This window comes from Cucurbita pepo, chromosome LG17 (genome assembly GCF_002806865.2).
Source record: "Cucurbita pepo subsp. pepo cultivar mu-cu-16 chromosome LG17, ASM280686v2, whole genome shotgun sequence".
Taxonomy (NCBI): domain Eukaryota; kingdom Viridiplantae; phylum Streptophyta; class Magnoliopsida; order Cucurbitales; family Cucurbitaceae; genus Cucurbita; species Cucurbita pepo.
In genome coordinates, this window is record NC_036654.1 from 8,252,732 (window position 1) to 8,272,731 (window position 20,000).

Consider the following 20,000-nt stretch of genomic DNA (forward strand, 5'->3'; position numbering starts at 1 on the left):
AGAGTTGCAAAAGAAATTGGCATTGATTGCAAGAATAGTTGTTGTTCCCCGTCGTACAAAATTGATGATGCTGTTCATCAATAATTTTTTAGGCCTCAAAATTCCTCAGCCACAAACCAATCCACCTCCACAGCCACACAAATGGCGTCCACCCTTTTCCGCCTCGTTGTCTCTTCCACCTTTCTTGCTTTCCATGTCCAAAAATCTAAACCCTTATCGTCTCACCCACCATTTACTCCCCCTTCCTTCTACCCCTTCTCTTCTACCTTTTTCTCCACTAACAATCGGTTTCCGTTCTTCTTCTGTTCGATCTTTTCCGGTCGGAGTTGCTGTTTTTCTCTCAAAATTTCATGGATTTGATGGTCTCGGAGTAGAAAAAAGGGCGGAGGTGGAATTTCCGGGAATCAGTTGACGATCGTAGTGGTAACCTAGAGGGATAAGATGAAAATTCAGTGCGATGTTTGTGAGAAAGCTCCTGCTACTTTGATTTGTTGTGCGGATGAAGCGGCGCTTTGTGCGAAATGCGATGTTGAAGTTCATGCTGCTAATAAGCTTGCGAGCAAACACCAGAGGCTTCTTCTTCAGTGCCTCTCTACTAAGCTTCCCAAATGCGACATATGCCAAGTAATTGCGATCTCTGTTGCTTCACTTTGGTTTCTTGCTTGTTCATTTGCTCATGTCGTTGATCTGATCGTTTTTCTTCTGATATGATGAATTTAGATGAAAGATTTTTAAGTGTGGATGATAATCTCAACAAAGTTTAACTTAAATCACTGTTTAATCCGAAGTGATTTTGCAACTGTGGATGATAATCTCAACAAAGTTTACTTAAATCACTGTTTAATCCGAAGTGATTTTGCAACTGTGGATGATAATCTCAACAAAGTTTACTTAAATCACTGTTTAATCCGAAGTGATTTTGCAACTGTGGATGATAATCTCAACAAAGTTTACTTAAATCACTGTTTAATCCGAAGTGATTTTGCAACTGTGGATGATAATCTCAACAAAGTTTACTTAAATCACTGTTTAATCCGAAGTGATTTTGCAACTGTGGATGATAATCTCAACAAAGTTTACTTAAATCACTGTTTAATCCGAAGTGATTTTGCAACTGTGGATGATAATCTCAACAAAGTTCACTTAAATCACTGTTTAATCCGAAGTGATTTTGCAACTGTGGATGATAATCTCAACAAAGTTCACTTAAATCACTGTTTAATCCGAAGTTACATTCAAGTTTATTAGGTTCTAGTAAACCTAACCCTTTCATGTGTACTCTGATCACTCTCTATCACTCGTGAGCTTCGAAGTTAGTAAGAAGTTTGAACCCAGGACCTTCAGTTTTTACTTCAATCATCCGTTTTTGGGTGTAGTAGTTAGGATTCGAATTTAGATTCAGTTGATACCATGGTTATTTATCTCTATCCCAAAAGATTTAAGCTTATAAGTTATGTTGAATTTGATATTTTGATTACATATTATGAACACATGATATCATATCAACACAAGTCTAATTATTTTACTACTTGTTTGCTGTTGGGTAGAGCACACATGATAGCATGAAAGATTGTGTAACCACCCGAGTCCACTACTAGCAGATATTGTCCTTTTTGAGCTTTCCCTTTTGGGTTTCCCTCAAGGTTTTTAAAACGTGTTTGCTTAGGAGAGGTTTCCACACCCTTATAAAGAATGCTTCATTCTCCTCCCCAACTGATGTGGGATCTCCCATTTTGAAACGGCTGCAAAATCCAGAATTGGTATTTGTTTTGATATACTATGTTCGTATGGTCTGTGTTTTCCTTTTTAGTTGTGAAGTTCAGACATGAAATCATATAAGAAGTTCTTGCAGCATGATTTGATGTTGAAGTATGCATTAAGGCCTCGAATTTATGTAATCGACGAATATTTGGATAAAAACATGCAAAGATATAGCTGGTGTTAAGTAAGTTATAAACCATCATCGTTCGTTAGATTCAAATAAGATAATCGACGAGAGTCGGCATTGAAAAATTCATGTTTACCTTGAAGGATGTTCATTTTTGTGGTAGAAAAGTAGGAAGCAGTTTAGTTGAGATGAGAAATGCTGAGTATTGTATATCTCATATGGTATCAGGACAAGCCGGCTTTCATTTTCTGTGTTGAAGACAGAGCACTTTTTTGTCAAGATTGTGATGAACCAATTCATTCAACTGGTAGTCTTTCAGCAAACCACCAGAGGTTTCTAGCCACTGGAATCAGAGTGGCCATGAGCTCAAGTTGCACGAAGGACGTCGACAAGGTCAAAATGGAACCTCCAAATCCGAAGAACCCTCAGGTTCCTGCTAAAATGCCTTCACAACAAGTTCCTAACTTCACATCCCCATGGGCGGTTGACGACTTTCTCCACTTCTCCGATCTCGAGTCGTCTGACAAGGTTAGTAAGCTAGATGCTACACCTTCTACACATCCACTTATTTGCCTTTTGTGATCATACTTCAACACTGTAATTCGTGCCAGTTTAGAAAGCATAAGTTTTTGAACGTTTACTTTCCTGCATCGACACATCTTTTCTTTCTCCTCCGAAAGATCACGCACACACTTATTTCAATTGAAGCGTCTGGACTAACTAGCACACGTTTTGACTATCCTCACAGGACAACCTACAACATTTGGTTGTTAAGGAAACCCGCAGGATATTGAATCATAAGTAGGAGTCTTTTATTATTTACACGACCCTTATTAACCACAGGGCCGAGCTATGGCTGTTCATTAAATCCATACCCTGCAGTGTCGTATGGGAGTTATGATGCACGTCGGATTGGATTGTTTTCTTTCCAGATTTCTGGTGTTTACTGTTGCTAACATAGAGGCAAACATGTGACAAAGAATTGCATTACTATTACTTGATGCATAACTTACGATCAAATCCATTGTGCAGCAGAAAGAAGATCTAGAGTTTGGAGAACTAGAATGGCTAGCAGAAATGGGGCTGTTTGGGGAGCAAGTTCCTCAAGAAGCTTTAGCTGCTGCTGAAGTTCCTGAGCTTCCTACATCACACTCAGGTAATGCACTCACATACAGGCCGACGAAGTCGAGCATGTCGTACAAAAAGCCTAGGATCGAGGTGGTAGACGAGGATGAGTTTTTTACCGTTCCCGATCTCGGATGAACAGGAAGGGACAAGTTAGTATGGTTATGAATAATAATAATACAGTTTAGTTATAGGGTTGAATAATGATTATATTATGTGGTAGTATTGTTCACATCTATGGTTTGGGTAGTATGCATTTGATCTTATGCCTACAATATTTGTTTTTTACTTTTGCTTTTCTACCTTATTGTAACTTTTGGATCTTATATGACAAATTTAAGATTATTTTAAAGAATGGTAACTCATCCTTGTCCAAAAAATTTAAGATTATTTAAGTTTATCTTTTGTTCGGTGTAGTATTATGATCAATCTTTCCTTCCGAATTTATCCATGTATCTATGATCAAAACGACGAGCTGTTCAACCAATGTACGTATGTTATAATGAAGTATCTTGTTGAATCTTCTTCTTGAACTATGGCCAACTAATAACAAGCGGAGAATATAAGAAGAGTATGAGAAGAGCGAGAGTGAACATTTGTTCACCGAGTTGTTTTAGGAGGTAATCCAACCACTTGAAAGCATGCCCGCACGTGGTAGTATAACTATTTTAGGATAAGCCACGTCGGCCCGTTTGCTTCATTGTCTTGCATGTCTAATGTTGTAGCTGAGGTTATCATTGTAATTTCATTTAATTACCTTCCTCTGTTTACTTTTCGATCCTGTAAATCTTTCCGGTAGTACTTGCTGATGCACTAATTTATGCTTAAACTAGCGTGTTAAGTGACGAAACGTTCTATGTGCACAATTATTCTGACCCACCCATTCCACACCAATCTTTTTTTAATATTCGTCGATGCTAACGACTCAGCCTCCTTTCATGATTTTAAATATGCTTATTACAACATTTTAAGTTTGTCGGAGATTTATTAGAATAACTTTTTTTTTTTGTTAAATTAAAAGAATAAAATATTATTTTCGTAATAAAAGTACAATTTAGCATATATATATATATATATATATATATATATATATTAAAAAATTGAGTTCAAAATAAAAATATTATTTTATTTTGAACATATTAATATTAAAACAATATATAATTTAAAGTTATCCCATGAATGTAAAAAAATGAAAAAAAATATATCAAATTACATAAAAAAAATGTGGTATGTAACTTGGAAACTTAATAAAATAAATAATTAATAATTGCTAACTTATCATTTTAAAAATTATTTTTTTTGTTCTTTTTCTTCTCCTTTTAAATAACAATAAAACTATTTGTTTTAATAAAGATAAGCATAAAGATAAAAATGTAATCCAATTTTTATTCTTTTTAAAAATATTGATAAATAAAAAGTATATGAATAAAAAAAAATAGTGACAATATTTGTGTTACTATAAATAGCTGAGCACGGAAAGAGGTAAGAATGACGCAACTTCCCAAATTTGGAGTACTAAAGTCAAAGTGCAACGACAACTACTTGCGCTATATCAATCAACTTGGTTCCCGGATACGTTCCTTTCTACATTATTCAGGTCGGGAGATTCTTAGTCCATTCACAAAGTTCGAGTTCGAGCAAGCTAAATCAGACCCATCTTTATTCCATATAAAATGTTGTTACAACAATAAGTACTGGGTTAGTTGGGCTTGTGACCATGGTTTTATTATAGCCGAGCGGAGCTGAGGACAAAGAGGAAGATAGATCCAAATGGACATGCACGTTATTTCGTCCCGTTTATGATAGTAGTTAGCAATCCTATCGATTTCAACATGTCATCTTGGTCTCAACGTGGTGTTGTGGAGGGCTGGTTCTCATTTTAGAGATTGCTTACGTGCACACTTGTCAACTCCTGATAGACACCTTTGTGATCTCAGTGTAGTTATCGATTGGGAATCAATGTGGTTATTACCAAAGTTCATTGTTTTTGAATCGGAAAATGGTTTTTATCTCTCGGGTCGTAGACGTCATAACCTTCCATATTTACCGTTTTTATCCCAAAGTCTTGAAGATCCTAGCATTATGATGGAGACTATCAGCAACGTAGTGTTTTATCTTCCCGGAGCAAAAATCTATAACGAAGTTGTTATCGTGTTAGCAACTAGAGAAGCTAAAAACAATTTCAACGTACCCAATACTGTACGTATCACTTTCTGATATATAGATAATAGAACCCGTTCATGAGCTTCTTCAATCTCAACCAAATTGGATGTCAAGACTAGAATTAAGTCGGGAGTTCCCCTCGTTAGTGATGGAAGGAAGTTCGATATATCGTCAGCTAAATTTGATGGAGAATACAAATGGGGAGAAATTATAACAGTTTCAAAGCCAAAAGAGGTAATATACGAGACAATTATACCACCAAACAGCGCTAGTGTCATTACCTTAATAGTAACTAAGGGATCATATGAGATTCCATTCTCGTACAAACAAGCCGACGTCCTCATAGGTGGGAAAGAAGTTGAATATCATTTAGAGGATGGTATTTACCGTGGCACCAACTTCTACGACCTTAAATATGATGTTAGGACTACAAACATTTGTGGAGGTCCGAACGAATAACAACAACAATAATAATAATAATAATAGGATAATAAAGACTCGAGCAAATTAACATTGTTTGACGTCTGTGTATGACATAATAAACGTATTGTAGTTAACTACAATATTTATGAATGAAGTTATGTGGATGTTTTAGTTATGATATTGCAATCGTTATGTGTCAAGATAATGTAAAAAAAATAGAAGCGGAAAGCAAAGCCATGAGAGTTTATGCTCGAGGTGGACAATATCATACCATCATGGAGAGTCGTGGTTCGTGGTATCAGAGCCATGCCCTTAATTTAGCCATGTCAATAGAATCCTCAAGTATCGAACAAAGAAATTACTAGCTTCGAAGGTGTAGTAAAAAGTTACTCATGTGTCGAACAAAGGGTGTACTTTGTTCGAGGGCTCTAGAGAAAGGAGTTGAGGCTGTTCGAGGGCTATATAGACCTCATGGGAGGCTCTATGGTATATACTTTGTTCGAGGGGAGGACGGTTGAGAATTGTTGGGAGGGAGTTGTCCCACATTCGGCTAATTTAGGAAATGATCACGGGTTTATCTCATCCATTGGTTAACGATTTTGCTCATATACTAACGAAAAATGTATTTTAATTTTTTAAAAAATGGGTATATTAGTAAAACTTTTAAAAGTTGAAAAGTATATTTTAATTTGAATAAAAAAATAAATTTAAGGGTATTTTTTAAATATTTTTGAACGTTGAACGGTATTTTTGAAACCAAATATCAACCGAATAAGAATATAACCCTTACGAGAGAACTGATATTTCAAAACTTGTTCGTAACTATAGTTGTGTTAAAAGTTCGATTTATCCTTATAATTACATCGTACACTTAATATTATTGATTCTCTGATGAACAATTTGTTTATGATATAACTATAAATTAAGTCTCTATCACGTCGTTGAGAAGATGGAGTCCTATTGTTCTAAGTCCGTTAAGATAAAAATGGACACGTGTACTTACTGTATTGGCTCATATTGAATCGTCGTCCAGTTGAAATATTAAGTACTTTATATGAACTCTTCTCTCGCTGTCTCCACAAGAACAATTTGGATCAAATCATTTATAATTATTATAAATTGAGTCGTATGGTCGGTTAATCACATATAGTTCAAAATTACAACCTTAACCTAGGATTTTGTACGTCGGGAATAATTTAGTATTAAAAATAAGAATAATAAAACATTAATCATGGGACGTAGATCTCACCTTAAAAAAAACATTTGAGCTAAAATTTGGATAATATAGCGGAAAAAAAATTCCATCTTTTACTTTAATAAAGAAAAACATAAACATAAGAATAAGAATTTGTCAAATCATAATAAAGCGACGTTTTTATTCTTTATAAGAACATTGACGAATAAGAAGGATAAATGAGAATATTTTTACGAGTAAAAACGATAGTAAAAATATTTATGGTTCGTGTTATAAATAATGTAGCACGTAACGATAACAAGTATAGCAAAACTCAACTTAGATTGTGAGAAATAGAGAAGTAAGCATGGTGCAACTCCCGAGATTTGCAGCTCTCAAATCAAAGTACAACGACAACTACTTGGGTTATATCAATGAAACTTGTTCGCCGGTACGTCCGTTTCTACAATACTCGGGAAAAGATATTCTTAGTCCATTCACAAAGTTTGAGTTCGAGCAAGCTAGATGTGACCCATCTTTGTTCCATATAAAATGTTGTTACAATAATAAGTATTGGGTTAGCTGGGCTTGTGACCATCATTTTATTGTAGCGGGAGCTGACCATAAAGAGGAAGATAGATATAAATGGACATGCACGTTATTTCGTCCCGTATATGAAAGTTGTCATCAATCTTATAGATTTTGTCATGTTCGTCGTGGTTTCAACGTGGTCTTGTGGAGGGGTGGTCCTCCGTTTGGAGAATGCTTACGTGCACAATGGTCAGATCCCGATAGAGATCTTTGTGATCTCAGTATAGTTATTAATTGGGAATCAATATGGTCGTTACCAAAATATATTGCTTTTAAAAGTGATAATGGTTCCTATCTTAGTGCTCGTTTGATTAGCCAACTTCCGTATCTACAATTCTCGTCCAAAAGCATCGACGATCCTAGCATTCAGATGGAGACATTCATCACAAACGATGGAAAAATTCGCATAAAATCAATTTTCTTCCAAAAATTTTGGAAACGCGGTACTTCTAATTGGATTTTTGCTGATTCTACTGATGATAGCTCGGAAAATCTCGATACTTTATTTTCACCGACTCAGGTGTCTTCCACCGTTGTTGCTTTACGTAACTTAGGTAATGGCAACTTTGTCAAACGATACAGTCTTGCTAGCAAAGCGAACTTTCTCAACGCTGGAGCCAAAGAAATTGATAGCTTTTCACACTTACAAATGGTCGAGCCTATTCTTTCAAGAGAAATCAGCAACGTAATGTTTTATCTTTCCGAGGCTAGAATCTATGATGAAGCTGTTATCGTGTTAGCAACTAAAGAAGTCACAAATAATTTCCACGTACCAAGCACTCTATGTATCCCGTTCTCATATATAAACACTAGATATAGCAAATGGGCTTCTTCAATCTCAATGAAATTGGATGTCAAGACAACAATTGACTCGGGAGTTCCCCTCATTGTTAACAGAAAGAAGATCGAGACATTATCAACTAAGTTTTCGGGAGAATACAAATGGGGAGAAACCATAACAATATCGAAGACAAAAGAGATAAAATACGAGATAACTGTACCACCAACGAGCACGAGTATCGTTACCTTATATGCAACTAAGGGCTCGTGTGACGTTCCGTTCTCATACAAACAAGTTGACATCCTCATCGGCGGGAAAGAAGTTGAATCTTATTTAGCTGACGGTATTTACCATGGCACCAACTACTACAATCTTAAACATGAAGTTAAAACTAAACAAATCTGTGGATGTCCTAACGAATAATTATATTATCATGATAATAGGGACGAGGTAAAAGTGACATCTTTAGATGTCCGTGTATGACTTACGTTGTAATGACTAAAAGAATAAAATTATTACCGTTTTCATCTACACGATCCTAATTAAAAGCTTAATTAATTTTTAATTTATTCGCCGAACCTTTCTAATTTTGTTGGGATTATTATTATTTTTTAAATTAAAGGACTAAAATATTATATATATATTACTCAAATGCAAAATGCAAAATGCAAAATAAAAATAAAACGTTACTTGTTCGAAATTTTGAGTTGGTTGGATTGGTGACTCGAGTAACCTGGACAGAGTTCACAGTCGAATCTAATTCGACTCGAGCATCATTAACGTCGGTTATAAATGTTCTCATCAATCTTTTTCAAAGCAGAGCTGGTTTGGTTATTATCTTATTTTCGAGTTGGTTGGGTTGACTGAATAAAAAAATGTCAACCTGCAAACCAAATCAAATTTTTTGATTTTTCAAAAATTCAATCCAACCTAAACAGAGAAAAAATATAATCTAACTCGACCCAATTTTTATGATTTGAGTTGGATAGTTTGATTGATAAACACGGTGAAATAAATAATATATTTGCTGATAGAAATAATTTTGGTTTTAAAAATTAAAAAAAAAAAAAACGAAAAAATGAGAAAGGCTCGTAGACACGTGAGATGAATGCTAATTATTCGAGCATAAAAGTCGTACTTGTGCAATTTATTCTATTACATTTTTCGTTAATAAAGTAGCTTTTAGTATAAGTCAACGCTAAAATAAATAAATAAATAAATAAAAAACTTTAGGATAATATTCTAGAAGCCTCCTTTATTTTGTTTTTAAATTGATTAATTTTTCGGATTTATACATATATATATATATATATATATATATATATATATATATATATATATATACACGATATCCCATTTGTAAGTCTTCTACGTGAATGAATAGATAATGATAATAGAGATAAAAGATAAAAATATGCGTAAAGGGGACGTGGTTCGATTCATTTATGAATAAAAGGATAAATGAGAATAATTATACTTACGAGTATTCAAATATATGCTGGTACTATAAATAGCATAGCATATTACAAGAACAGGTATTGCAAAACTCAACTTAATATCTGAGAGATAGTAACGTAAAGAGAAAGAGGCAACAATGGTGCAACTTCCGAAGTCTGCCGTGCTCAAATCAAAGTACAACCACAACTATTTGCGCTTCGTGAATGAAGCGTGTTCACCGGTGCGTACATTCATGCAGTACTCGGGGAAGGAGATTCTTAGTCCATTTACTCAGTTTGAGTTCGAGCAAGCTAAATGTGACCCATCTTTATACCATATAAAATGTTGTTACAACAACAAGTATTGGGTTAGTTTGGCTCGTGACCATCATTTTATTGTAGCGGGGGCTGACCAGAAAGATGAAGACAAATCCAAATGGACATGCACTCTATTTCGTCCGGTTTATGACAGTTGTCATCAATCGTTTCGGTTTTGTCATGTCCATCTTGGTTTAAATGTAGTCTTGTGGAGGGTTGGTCCCCCTTATGGAGAATGCTTACGTGCACAGTGGTCGGTTCCTGATAAAGATCTCTGCGATCTCAGTGTAGTTATTGACTCGGAATCACTGTGGTCATTACCTAAATTTATTGCCTTTAGAGGTGATAATGGTTCTTATCTCAGTGCTCGGTCAATTGACAATCATTCATATCTACAATTTTCATCCAACAATATTGACGATCCTACCGTTCAGATGGAGACCTTCATCACAAATGATGGAAAAATTCGTGTGAAGTCAGCTCACTTCCAAAAATTTTGGAGACGTGACACTTCTAATTGGATTTTCGCTGACTCTTGTGAGACCACTGCTCAAAATCTCGATACTTTGTTTTCGCCAACTAAACTTGCGTCCCACATTGTTGCTCTACGTAACTTGGGTAATAACAACTTTGTTAAAAGGTACACTTCAGCGAGCAAAGTAAGTTGTCTCATGGCAGCCGTGAAAAATATCGATGAATTTTCACACTTACAAATGGTTGAGCTTGTTCTTTCACGACAAATCAACAATGTCGTGTTTTATCTTTCTGATGCTAGAATCCGTGATCAAGTTGCTATCGTATTAGCAACTGCAGAAGCTGCAAATAGTTCGAACGTACCCAACACTGTCTGCTTGATTTTCTCGCATACAAACACCAGATCTAGCACATGGGATTCTTCTGTTTCTACGAAATTGGACGTCAAGACAATAATCGAAACAGGAGTTCCCCTCATTGTCGATGGAAAGACAATCGAAACATCGTCGACTAAGTTCGTTGGAGAATACAAATGGGGAGAAACTATAACAACATCCAAGATACAAGAGATCAAATATGAGGTAACTATACCACCGATGAGCAGTATTGTCGTTACCTTAAATGCAACTAAGGGCTCATGTGACGTTCCATTCTCATACAAACAAGTCGACATCCTCAAAGGTGGTAAAAAAGTTGAATATTGTTTGGACGATGGCGTTTACCATGGCACCAACTACTATAACCTTAAATACGAAACTAAAACGAAACCAATTTGTGGATGCCCAAACTAATAACAACGGTTCGACCTGAATAAAAATAACTATCTTTCAAATGTGTGCGCGTTTTCGGTTGTATTATGTAAAAGAATAAAATTATTGTAGTTTTGTCTACAATATCTATAAAGTTACGTGTATCATTATTTTCAATATTATCCGACCTTGTTTTTAGTTATTATATTGCAACAACAATAATAATTATAATAAAAAAAAAGGGTGTCACGAGGTGTGTCGGTTGTGGCCGCATGTCGGATGTTTCGATCATGTTTGTCTAGGGCATGTTGTCCATAGCTGCATGCCCGACCCAAACCCCTTTTACTGCTTTCATGTGTAGTTAGGTCTTTATTATCCATGTCATGTCAATACGGGAGGTGTATAACCATTTACCTTTTCTACTCGAGTTATATGCTATCAAAGTTGTAATCGTTGCTGATTCGCTTTTAGCCTGTAATATTGATTTATTTCAAATCATTTTCAACGCGTTCCTCGTTCACGTTTTATAAAACATTTTCTGTCAAACGTGACTCGAGATTCGATCATACTGACTTGTTCACAAACTCAAAACTCACGACTTTTCGAAAAGGGTTCGATGAGGTATCCTTAGCAAAACGACATGTGGAATCAAACTAATTTTTTATTCTTCCTAAGAATATTCATGAATAAAAGAAAATGAGAATATTTTCACTTTTTCGTAGAAAGGGATAATGATACGCTTCAGGTAAGAAAATAAGTTGTCTCATGACGGCCGTGTAAAATATTGATGAGCTTTCTCGTTGGACAAATGATTGAGCTTGTTCTTTCACCATAATTCAACAATGTCGTGTTTCGTCTCTCTGATACGGGAATTCGTGATCAAGTTATTATCATACCAGCGAATACACAAACGGAAAATAATTGAACGGGAAATACTTGTTCGACTTTCTTATATATAAACACCAAATCGAGCACATGAGCTTCTTCATTCTCAACGAATCCAATAAGAAACCGGTTCAATTGAACTTGTCAACTTCATCATCTTTATTGGTTCTAAGCAACTGCACCTTTTTTTTTGTTGCCTTTATTCCGTGATTTTAATGCAACAAGAATCATAAAGAACGATCAGGTCGAGAAAAATATCATGACAATTTAATATTATAAATAAAATATAACTTACGAGACTTTAAGATATAAAGTCTAAATACTTCAAATTTGGACCTTATAACAAAAATAGATGCCCGTCTTTGCCCGTCTTTTTCACTTTTAATATAATAAAGATAAGGACAAGATAAAAATATGCGTAAAGTGAGATGCGGAATCTGATCAATACATAGCAAAACGACATTTTTTTACCTTTTCTTTTTGTAGAAAAGATAACGAGAATATTTACGTGCAATTAGTAAAATGTATGCTTCTCGAGCTATAAATAGCATAGCACGTAACAAGGAAAAGTATAGCAACTCAACTTAGTGTCGACAAAGAGACAAGGATGGTGCAATTTCCGAGGTATGTAGTCCTCAAATCGAAGTATAATCACAACTACTTACGCTATTTGGATGGAACTTGTTCACGGGTGCATAAATTTCTACGGTACTCGGGAAAGGAGATTCTTACCCCATACACAAAGTTTGAGTTCGAACAAGCTAAATGTGACCCGTCGTTATTCCACATAAGGTGTTGTTACAATAACAAGTACTGGACTAGTTGGGCTTGTGACAAGCATTTTATTGTAGCGGGAGCTGACAAGAAAGAAGAAGACAAATCGAAATGGTCATGCACACTATTTCGTCCCGTTTATGACAGTTCTCATCAATCATTTCGATTTTGTCACGTTGGTCTTGGTTTCAACGTAGTCATATGGAGAGTTGGTCCTCCTTATGGAGGATGCTTACGTGCACAATGGTCCGTTCCTGATAGAGATCTCTGCGATCTCAGTATAGTTATTGATTGGGATTCACTGTGGTTATTGCCTAAATTTATTGCTTTTAAAGGTGATAATGGTTCTTATCTTAGTGCTCGGTCAATCGATTATCAACCATATCTACAATTTTCGTCCAAAAGTATCGACGATCCTAGCATTCAGATGGAGACATTCATTACAAACGATGGAAAAATTCGCATAAAATCAATTTTCTTCCAAAATTTTTGGAAACGCGGTACTTCTAATTGGATTTTTGCTGATTCTACTGATGATAGCTCGGAAAATCTCGATACTTTATTTTCGCCGACTCAGGTGTCTTCCACCGTTGTTGCTTTACGTAACTTAGGTAATGGCAACTTTGTCAAACGATACAGTCTTGCTAGCAAAGCAAACTTTCTCAACGCTGGAGCCAAAGAAATTGATAGCTTTTCACACTTACAAATGGTCGAGCCTATTCTTTCAAGAGAAATCAGCAACGTAATGTTTTATCTCTCCGAGGCTAGAATCTATGATGAAGCTGTTATCGTGTTAGCAACTAAAGAAGTCACAAATAATCTCCACATACCAAGCACTCTATGCATCCCGTTCTCATATACAAACACCAGATATAGCAAATGGGCTTCTTCAATCTCAATGAAATTAGATGTCAAGACAACAATTGACTCGGGAGTTCCCGTCATTGTTAACAGAAAGAAGATCGAGACATTATCAACTAAGTTTTCAGGAGAATACAAATGGGGAGAAACCATAACAATATCAAAGACAAAAGAGATAAAATACGAGGTAACTGTACCACCAACGAGCACGAGTATCGTTACCTTATATGCAACTAAGGGCTCGTGTGACGTTCCGTTCTCATACAAACAAGTTGACATCCTCATCGGCGGGAAAGAAGTTGAATCTTATTTAGCTGACGGTATTTACCATGGCACCAACTACTACAATCTTAAATATGAAGTTAAACCTAAACAAAACTGTGGATGTCCTAACGAAGACTGATACTATCATGATAATATAGACTCGAGGTAAAAGTGATGTCTTTAGATGTCCGTGTATGACTTACGTTGTAATATCTAAAAGAATAAAATTATTACCGTTTTCATCTACACGATCCTAATTACATTATTTAAGGACTATATGGCCAAAGATGAATTTTTGAAGAAAAGGATTAGACACATAATTAAACGCTTAATTATTTTAACAAGTACTGACTAGTTGGGCTAGTGACAAACATTTTATTGTAGCGGGAGCTAACGAGAAAGAAGAAGACAAATTCAAATGGTTGTGCACACTATTTCGTCCCGTTTATGACAGTTCTCATCAATCATTTTGATTTTGTCACGTTGGTCTTGGTTTTAACGTAGTCGTATGGCGAGTTGATCCTCTTTATGGAGGATGTTTATGTGCACAATGGTCGATTCCTAATAGAGATCTCTACGATCTCAGTATAGTTATTAGTTGGGAATTACTGTGGTCATTACCTAAATTTATTGCTTTTAAAGGTGATAATGGTTCTTATCTTAGTGTTCGCTCAATTGATAATCGTCCATATCTACAATTTTCATCCAACAATATTGACGATCCTACCATTCAGATGAAGACTTTCATCATAAATGATGGAAAAATTTGCATCAAGTCAGTTTACTTCCAGAAATTTTGGAGACGTGACGCTTCTAATTGGATTTTTGCTGAATATTGTGAGACGACGACTCAAAATCTCGATACTTTATTTTTGCCCACTAAAGTTTCACCCGACGTTGTTGCTCTTTGTAACTTGGGTAATGACAACTTTGTTAAAAGATATACTATAGGTAGCAAAATAAGTTATCTCATGGAAGCCATGAAAAATATCGATGAATTTTCACGCTTACATATGGTTGAACTTGTTCTTTCACGACAAATCAACAATGTCGTATTTTGTCTTTTTGATGCTAGGATCCATGATCAAGTTGTTATCGTATTAGCAACTACAAAAGTTGCAAATAATTCGAACGTAAACAATACTGAATGTGTGACTTTCTCATACACAAACAATGGATCGAGCACATGGGCTTCTTCAATCTCAACACAATTGGACGTCAAGACAACGATCGAAGCAAATATTCCGCTCATTGTTGACAATGGATCGAGCATATAGGCTTCTTCAATCTTAACAAAATTGGACGTCAAGACAACGATCGAAGCAAATATTCCGCTCATTGTTGATGGAAAGATGATTGAAACATTGTCAGCTAAGTTTGTAAGACTCAAGAGATGGTATATGAGGTTACTATACCACCATTGAGCACTATCAGCGTTACTTTTTGTGCAACCTGATGTTCCGTTCTCATACCAACAAATTGACGTCCTTAGAGGTGGGAAAAAAGTTGAATATTCTTTAAACGACGGTATTAACTATGGCACCAACTACTATAACTTGAACCTAAATCTAAGTCAATATATTGACGTGTTTTATTTAAAAATAAAATAAGAATAATATTAAGATGAAATCACTTAAAGAATAAAATGATTGTAGTTTTTGGCTGCAATATGTGTATCTTATTTTATGTATCGGTTTGATCCTTTATCCCCCACTGTATTTGTTTGCTTATAGGGTCCGAGTCTCCTGAATATGTATGATTGTTGTGAGCTAGGAAGCGTTAAGTTGGGCGCAGTCCCGCTATTCGAATCCTCAACGCTCTTTTTAGTGGGGAGAAATAGTCTGAGAATCAATCTATTTCCGACATCATATCCATAGTTAGTAGCACTCGGATGATGTCCAATATCCGTTCAGGAGCCTAAGAAATATGGCTTAGAGTAATCTTAAATTGGATGAGCTTAAAAAAATATAATATAAAAAAACTAAATTATTAACTTAAATGAATAAAATGTCACATTATTATAAATTAATGTAAAGTCAACATTGTTATAATAATAATAAAGAAATTATATCAAAAAAGACACCAAAATGAGCAGGTTAAAATAGTAATTTAACATGGACTCAAGAGGTCAAAATATTCAAGTTTTATTTACCATTTTTTTTTTTAAAAAAAAAGTTTTATTTAGTAAATACTTTAAGCACAAAAGTGTGATGGGAGAAAATTAAAAGGGCATTTTTGTTAATTCAACTGCGAAAAGGGAATTAGAGCCAAAAATCTAAACAACAACAAAGGGAAAAAGAAGCAGCCTAGGTAGAAGCCTTGATCAAGGCTTCCACGTCAGCCTCTGATGGGAGAGCTGGGATTGCTCCCTTCTTGGTTGTTGTAATGGCTCCACATGCATTTGCAAATCTCAAGATCTCCCTCACCCTCTTCTCATCCTGCAATAAATTAAAGTAGGGATTACAAGCTAAGTACCTCGATAACAGATTACTCGGGTCGATAATCATGTAAATAAAAGTTTCATTATTCAACGAACTCTAATGAAAGACAAACGTGCCTCGGTCGACAATCATGTAAATAAATGTTTTCATTATTCTATGACCTTATTAGATAAGGAAGTCGTACGAAAGATATAAGTACCTCGAGAACGGATTGGTCGTCGACAATCTTGCAAAGGAGAGCGCCAACAAACGAGTCGCCAGCTCCAGTTGTGTCCACAGTTTTGACCTTGAATGGATCCACGGAGCCGCGGAAGTTCTGTGTTTTTTTAACCAAAGAAACAAAAGGAGAGTTAAAAAATGGCACTTTTTACACTAAGGTCCTATTAACAATTTTACCGAAAAAAAGAATAATTAAGAGATTGAACGAACAAGCCTTTTCAGGAAGCGATTATTAACACATTGGCCCTACAAATCAAAACCCACACCTAAAACTATACTATCACCCACAGGCATTAAAAAGCTGCGTTGTTACTCAGCCTAACTTCCTAGCTGGAAAATTTTGAGAAGTTTTCTTGGAGATACTGAAATTTTCTCGGGTTCTCGGGAAAGTGGAAGGGTGGTGAGATTCCACATCAGTTGAGGACGAGAACGAAACATTGTTTATAAGGGTGTGGAAACCTCCCCTAGCAGACACGTTTTTAAAACCTTTAGGGGAAGCTTGAAAGGAAAAACCCAAGGAAGACAATATTATTTGCTAATGGTGGGCTTGGGTCACTACAGAGATTTTAATTTATGTTATGGATAAACACGGGGATGAATGTACAGCTATGCAATTCCCAGATCCAACCACTAATAGCCAACAACCAGCCTTTGACAGTAAGAAAGCTATGAAAAAGTACCAACAACCAAAATAATTACCTGTTTTTGTTTTTGAAGTAAGGATTACGACAAGTGTTGTCTAAATTATTATAGTGCTTTGAACTTCACATGGCTCAAATTTGTCAATCATAAAAGTTCAAAAAATTGTAACAGTTTTAAGTCAAATTCTTATTTTTTGCCTGTTTTTAAGCATTAAAATACGTCTTCTAATGAACAACAAATGTCAGAAAGAAGTCAAATATTGTGATTCAAACATGGGGGCGGTTAGGCAAACAAGCAATCAAATTTAAACATTTGAAAGTACAAACACTAATAGAATTATGAGAGTACCTTGGTGTAGTATTTGCAGCCATGCTCACCGAGAGTGAGCAAGAGGAGCTTCAAGCCATCATGCCAGAGAGACATGGCGGTTTCATCATCGACCTTTTCGGATTTGGTGAGGAATTTGAGCTCATCATCGCTAACCTTGATGATGTCGGCCTTGTCCCAAATGCTTTTGATCTGTTCACGGGCCTCATCTGCTGAAGGCCACAGAGGCAGCCTCAGATTTGGATCGTATGAAAGCAGAGCACCTGCTTTCTTGGCCTCCTCCATTGCCTTTATATGGGCAGATCTGCAGGGCTCCACGATCAAGCTTATGGACCCATAGTGAAAAATTTTAGCCTACAAACACAAAACACATGATAACATATTCAGAATTTCGCAATTATTTGTTAGATATGATCGAAATAGACCAATTAAAATTAACTTATGGGTCAAATATTTAATAATTTTGTGATTTTTTTCAAGAAATATATTGGCGAAAACTTTTAGTACATCTGCACGAGACGTGTAGATCACGAAAGACATTAAATAAATATAAGCATCAGTTTTGTTTGAAAAGCTATATCCTGACTTTTTAAAAAACTACTTAAAGAGAAAATCATAGTAACTTACTAACTTTGTTTATTTTTAAATAAAAACTTTCTATAATTAAACAAAATAACTGCAAAGCCAGTGAGATACTTCATAAAATTAAAGTCTAAATAATTCAATTTTCTCCAAAATTTCTATTTTTAAATATTTTAAATAAGAGATTAACAAAGAAAACTTCTAAGGATAGCGTTTCAGAAAGATCAAATATCTAAAAAGATCCCAAATGATTCAATATTCCATTTTTGGAATAATTATTTAATAATCAAAATAAATAAATAAATAAACTAAAAATATCTGACAGAAAGGGAAGAACTTCGCGAGTGATGGGCAGCACCGCTAACTACACGTGAGAATAAAGTATAGGAAAGCACGTGAAGCTTCGCCACGTCATCGATTAAAGGGGTATAATCGGAAATTCACACATGAAAAAGCGAAATACCGAATCTACCCATTATTATCACTACTACTACTGCTACTCTAAGTCTATGAGTGGGGCCCAGAATATTATATCTGACGTGTCAATTTATATAAAATAAAATAAAATATAAAATAAAACTGGCGCACGAGTCTATAAGATTAAAATACTCGATCTCGGTCAAATTCGCAACAAGAAAAATTTTCCGGGAAAATCAATTGACGAGAAAATCAATACCAAAACCGAATCGAAATGGAAAATGAAAGAGAAGGAAGAAACTCACGGATTTGATGAGTTTGATATTCAATTCGTCCGCCTTGAGAAGCATATCGGCGCTAGGGTTTCGGTAGAACATAAACTCACGCTCACCGTCGGAACGCAGAGTAACGAAGGCTAAGGCGGTTCTAGCGCCTTTATCGAAGCAGATTCCTTCGTCGTTCACGCCGTTCTCCCTCAAGATATTGGCCAACATGTGGCCAAACTCATCTTCACCGAGCTTTCCAACGAAGGCAGAGCGACCGCCAAGGCGACTGACAGCGATCGCAACATTCGCCGGAGCACCGCCGGGAGCCTTGAGAAATCCAGGCGCATCCGCTAGAGATACGCCGGAAACCGTCGGGACGAAATCGATCAACATCTCACCGAAACTAACGATCAGACCGGAGCCGGTGGGAGAAGCGCCGTTATTTGGAGCCATCGGAGAAGGAAAAACAAGTACAGAAACAAATAGTGATCGGAGAAGCTTAGAGAGAGAAAGAGGGGAAATTGGAACGGTGCATTTGATCAATTGAGCCAATAGAAAATGGTATTTATAGGGGGGAAGATTTGGGGAATATAAAATTAAAAAGAAAATTAATTAATTTTCTTATTTAATTATTCGCGTGTTTTTTTTTTCTCACTAATTTACTCAATATATCTTAATTTTTAAAATTTGCTTTAGTTGGCGGTGTGGCCCACCAATAATTTTTTTAATTTTCCATTTATTATTATTATTATTTAATTGAAAAAAAGAAATAGTTGTATATTAATTGTGAAATTATTTAATTACAAATTGATCTATTTTTTCCAAAAAAAAAAAAAAAAACTAGANCATGAAAACTAAGCAAAATGTATTATTATTTACTGAAAAATAATTTTTTTGTATTTGTTTTTTTAAAATAAAAATTTGTGGGTTTATTTTGTTCCCTCCTCTGGATTGTCTCCTCCCTTTGCCGCCACCCTATGTGGCGGCTGAGACTTCTTTAACCGTTTTTCCAGCTTTACGAAGGGGTGAGCGGGCGGCCACCACCATAGGCTCAGCCACAACTGTTCATTGAATGATAATAGTAAGAGTGAGAACGAAATACGATTCAAATAAATAAAAAAATTATGAATTAATTTATTTTATGTTGTTTTAATTATGGTTGAATTTGATTTATTTTATGAGTTTTAATTTTAATTCAAC

The 20,000-nt window shown here is 35.4% G+C and overlaps 4 protein-coding genes across 5 annotated transcripts; 3 read left to right on the plus strand and 1 right to left on the minus strand.

The window, feature by feature from the left end:
- The first annotated feature begins 9 nt into the window (after positions 1–9).
- On the plus strand, positions 10–3,383 carry LOC111779173 (B-box zinc finger protein 24). Of its 2 annotated transcripts, none has more exons than XM_023659255.1 (3): positions 10–624; positions 2,117–2,416; positions 2,924–3,376. In XM_023659255.1, the coding sequence occupies exons 1-3, from the start codon at positions 442–444 to the stop codon at positions 3,149–3,151; spliced, it is 711 nt and encodes a 236-aa protein (XP_023515023.1). In that variant the 5' UTR covers positions 10–441; the 3' UTR covers positions 3,152–3,376. The 2 variants fall into 2 exon arrangements, with proteins under 2 accessions (XP_023515023.1, XP_023515022.1); XM_023659254.1 differs by having other exon boundaries at positions 29–624; positions 2,921–3,383.
- A 3,757-nt stretch (positions 3,384–7,140) lies between these two features.
- Positions 7,141–8,568, plus strand: LOC111778836. Its single transcript, XM_023658817.1, has one exon. The coding sequence runs from the start codon at positions 7,141–7,143 to the stop codon at positions 8,566–8,568; it is 1,428 nt and encodes a 475-aa protein (XP_023514585.1).
- Positions 8,569–9,739: 1,171 nt separating this feature from the next.
- On the plus strand, positions 9,740–11,164 carry LOC111778837. Its single transcript, XM_023658818.1, has one exon. It carries the CDS (start codon positions 9,740–9,742, stop codon positions 11,162–11,164), a length of 1,425 nt encoding a protein of 474 aa, XP_023514586.1.
- A 4,870-nt stretch (positions 11,165–16,034) lies between these two features.
- On the minus strand, positions 16,035–19,335 carry LOC111778187 (probable fructokinase-4). The gene is made up of 4 exons (XM_023657874.1): positions 18,840–19,335; positions 17,557–17,889; positions 16,547–16,663; positions 16,035–16,344 (listed from the first exon to the last, which is right to left on the minus strand). The coding sequence occupies exons 1-4, from the start codon at positions 19,251–19,253 to the stop codon at positions 16,213–16,215; spliced, it is 996 nt and encodes a 331-aa protein (XP_023513642.1). The 5' UTR covers positions 19,254–19,335; the 3' UTR covers positions 16,035–16,212.
- Between the last annotated feature and the right edge of the window lie 665 nt (positions 19,336–20,000).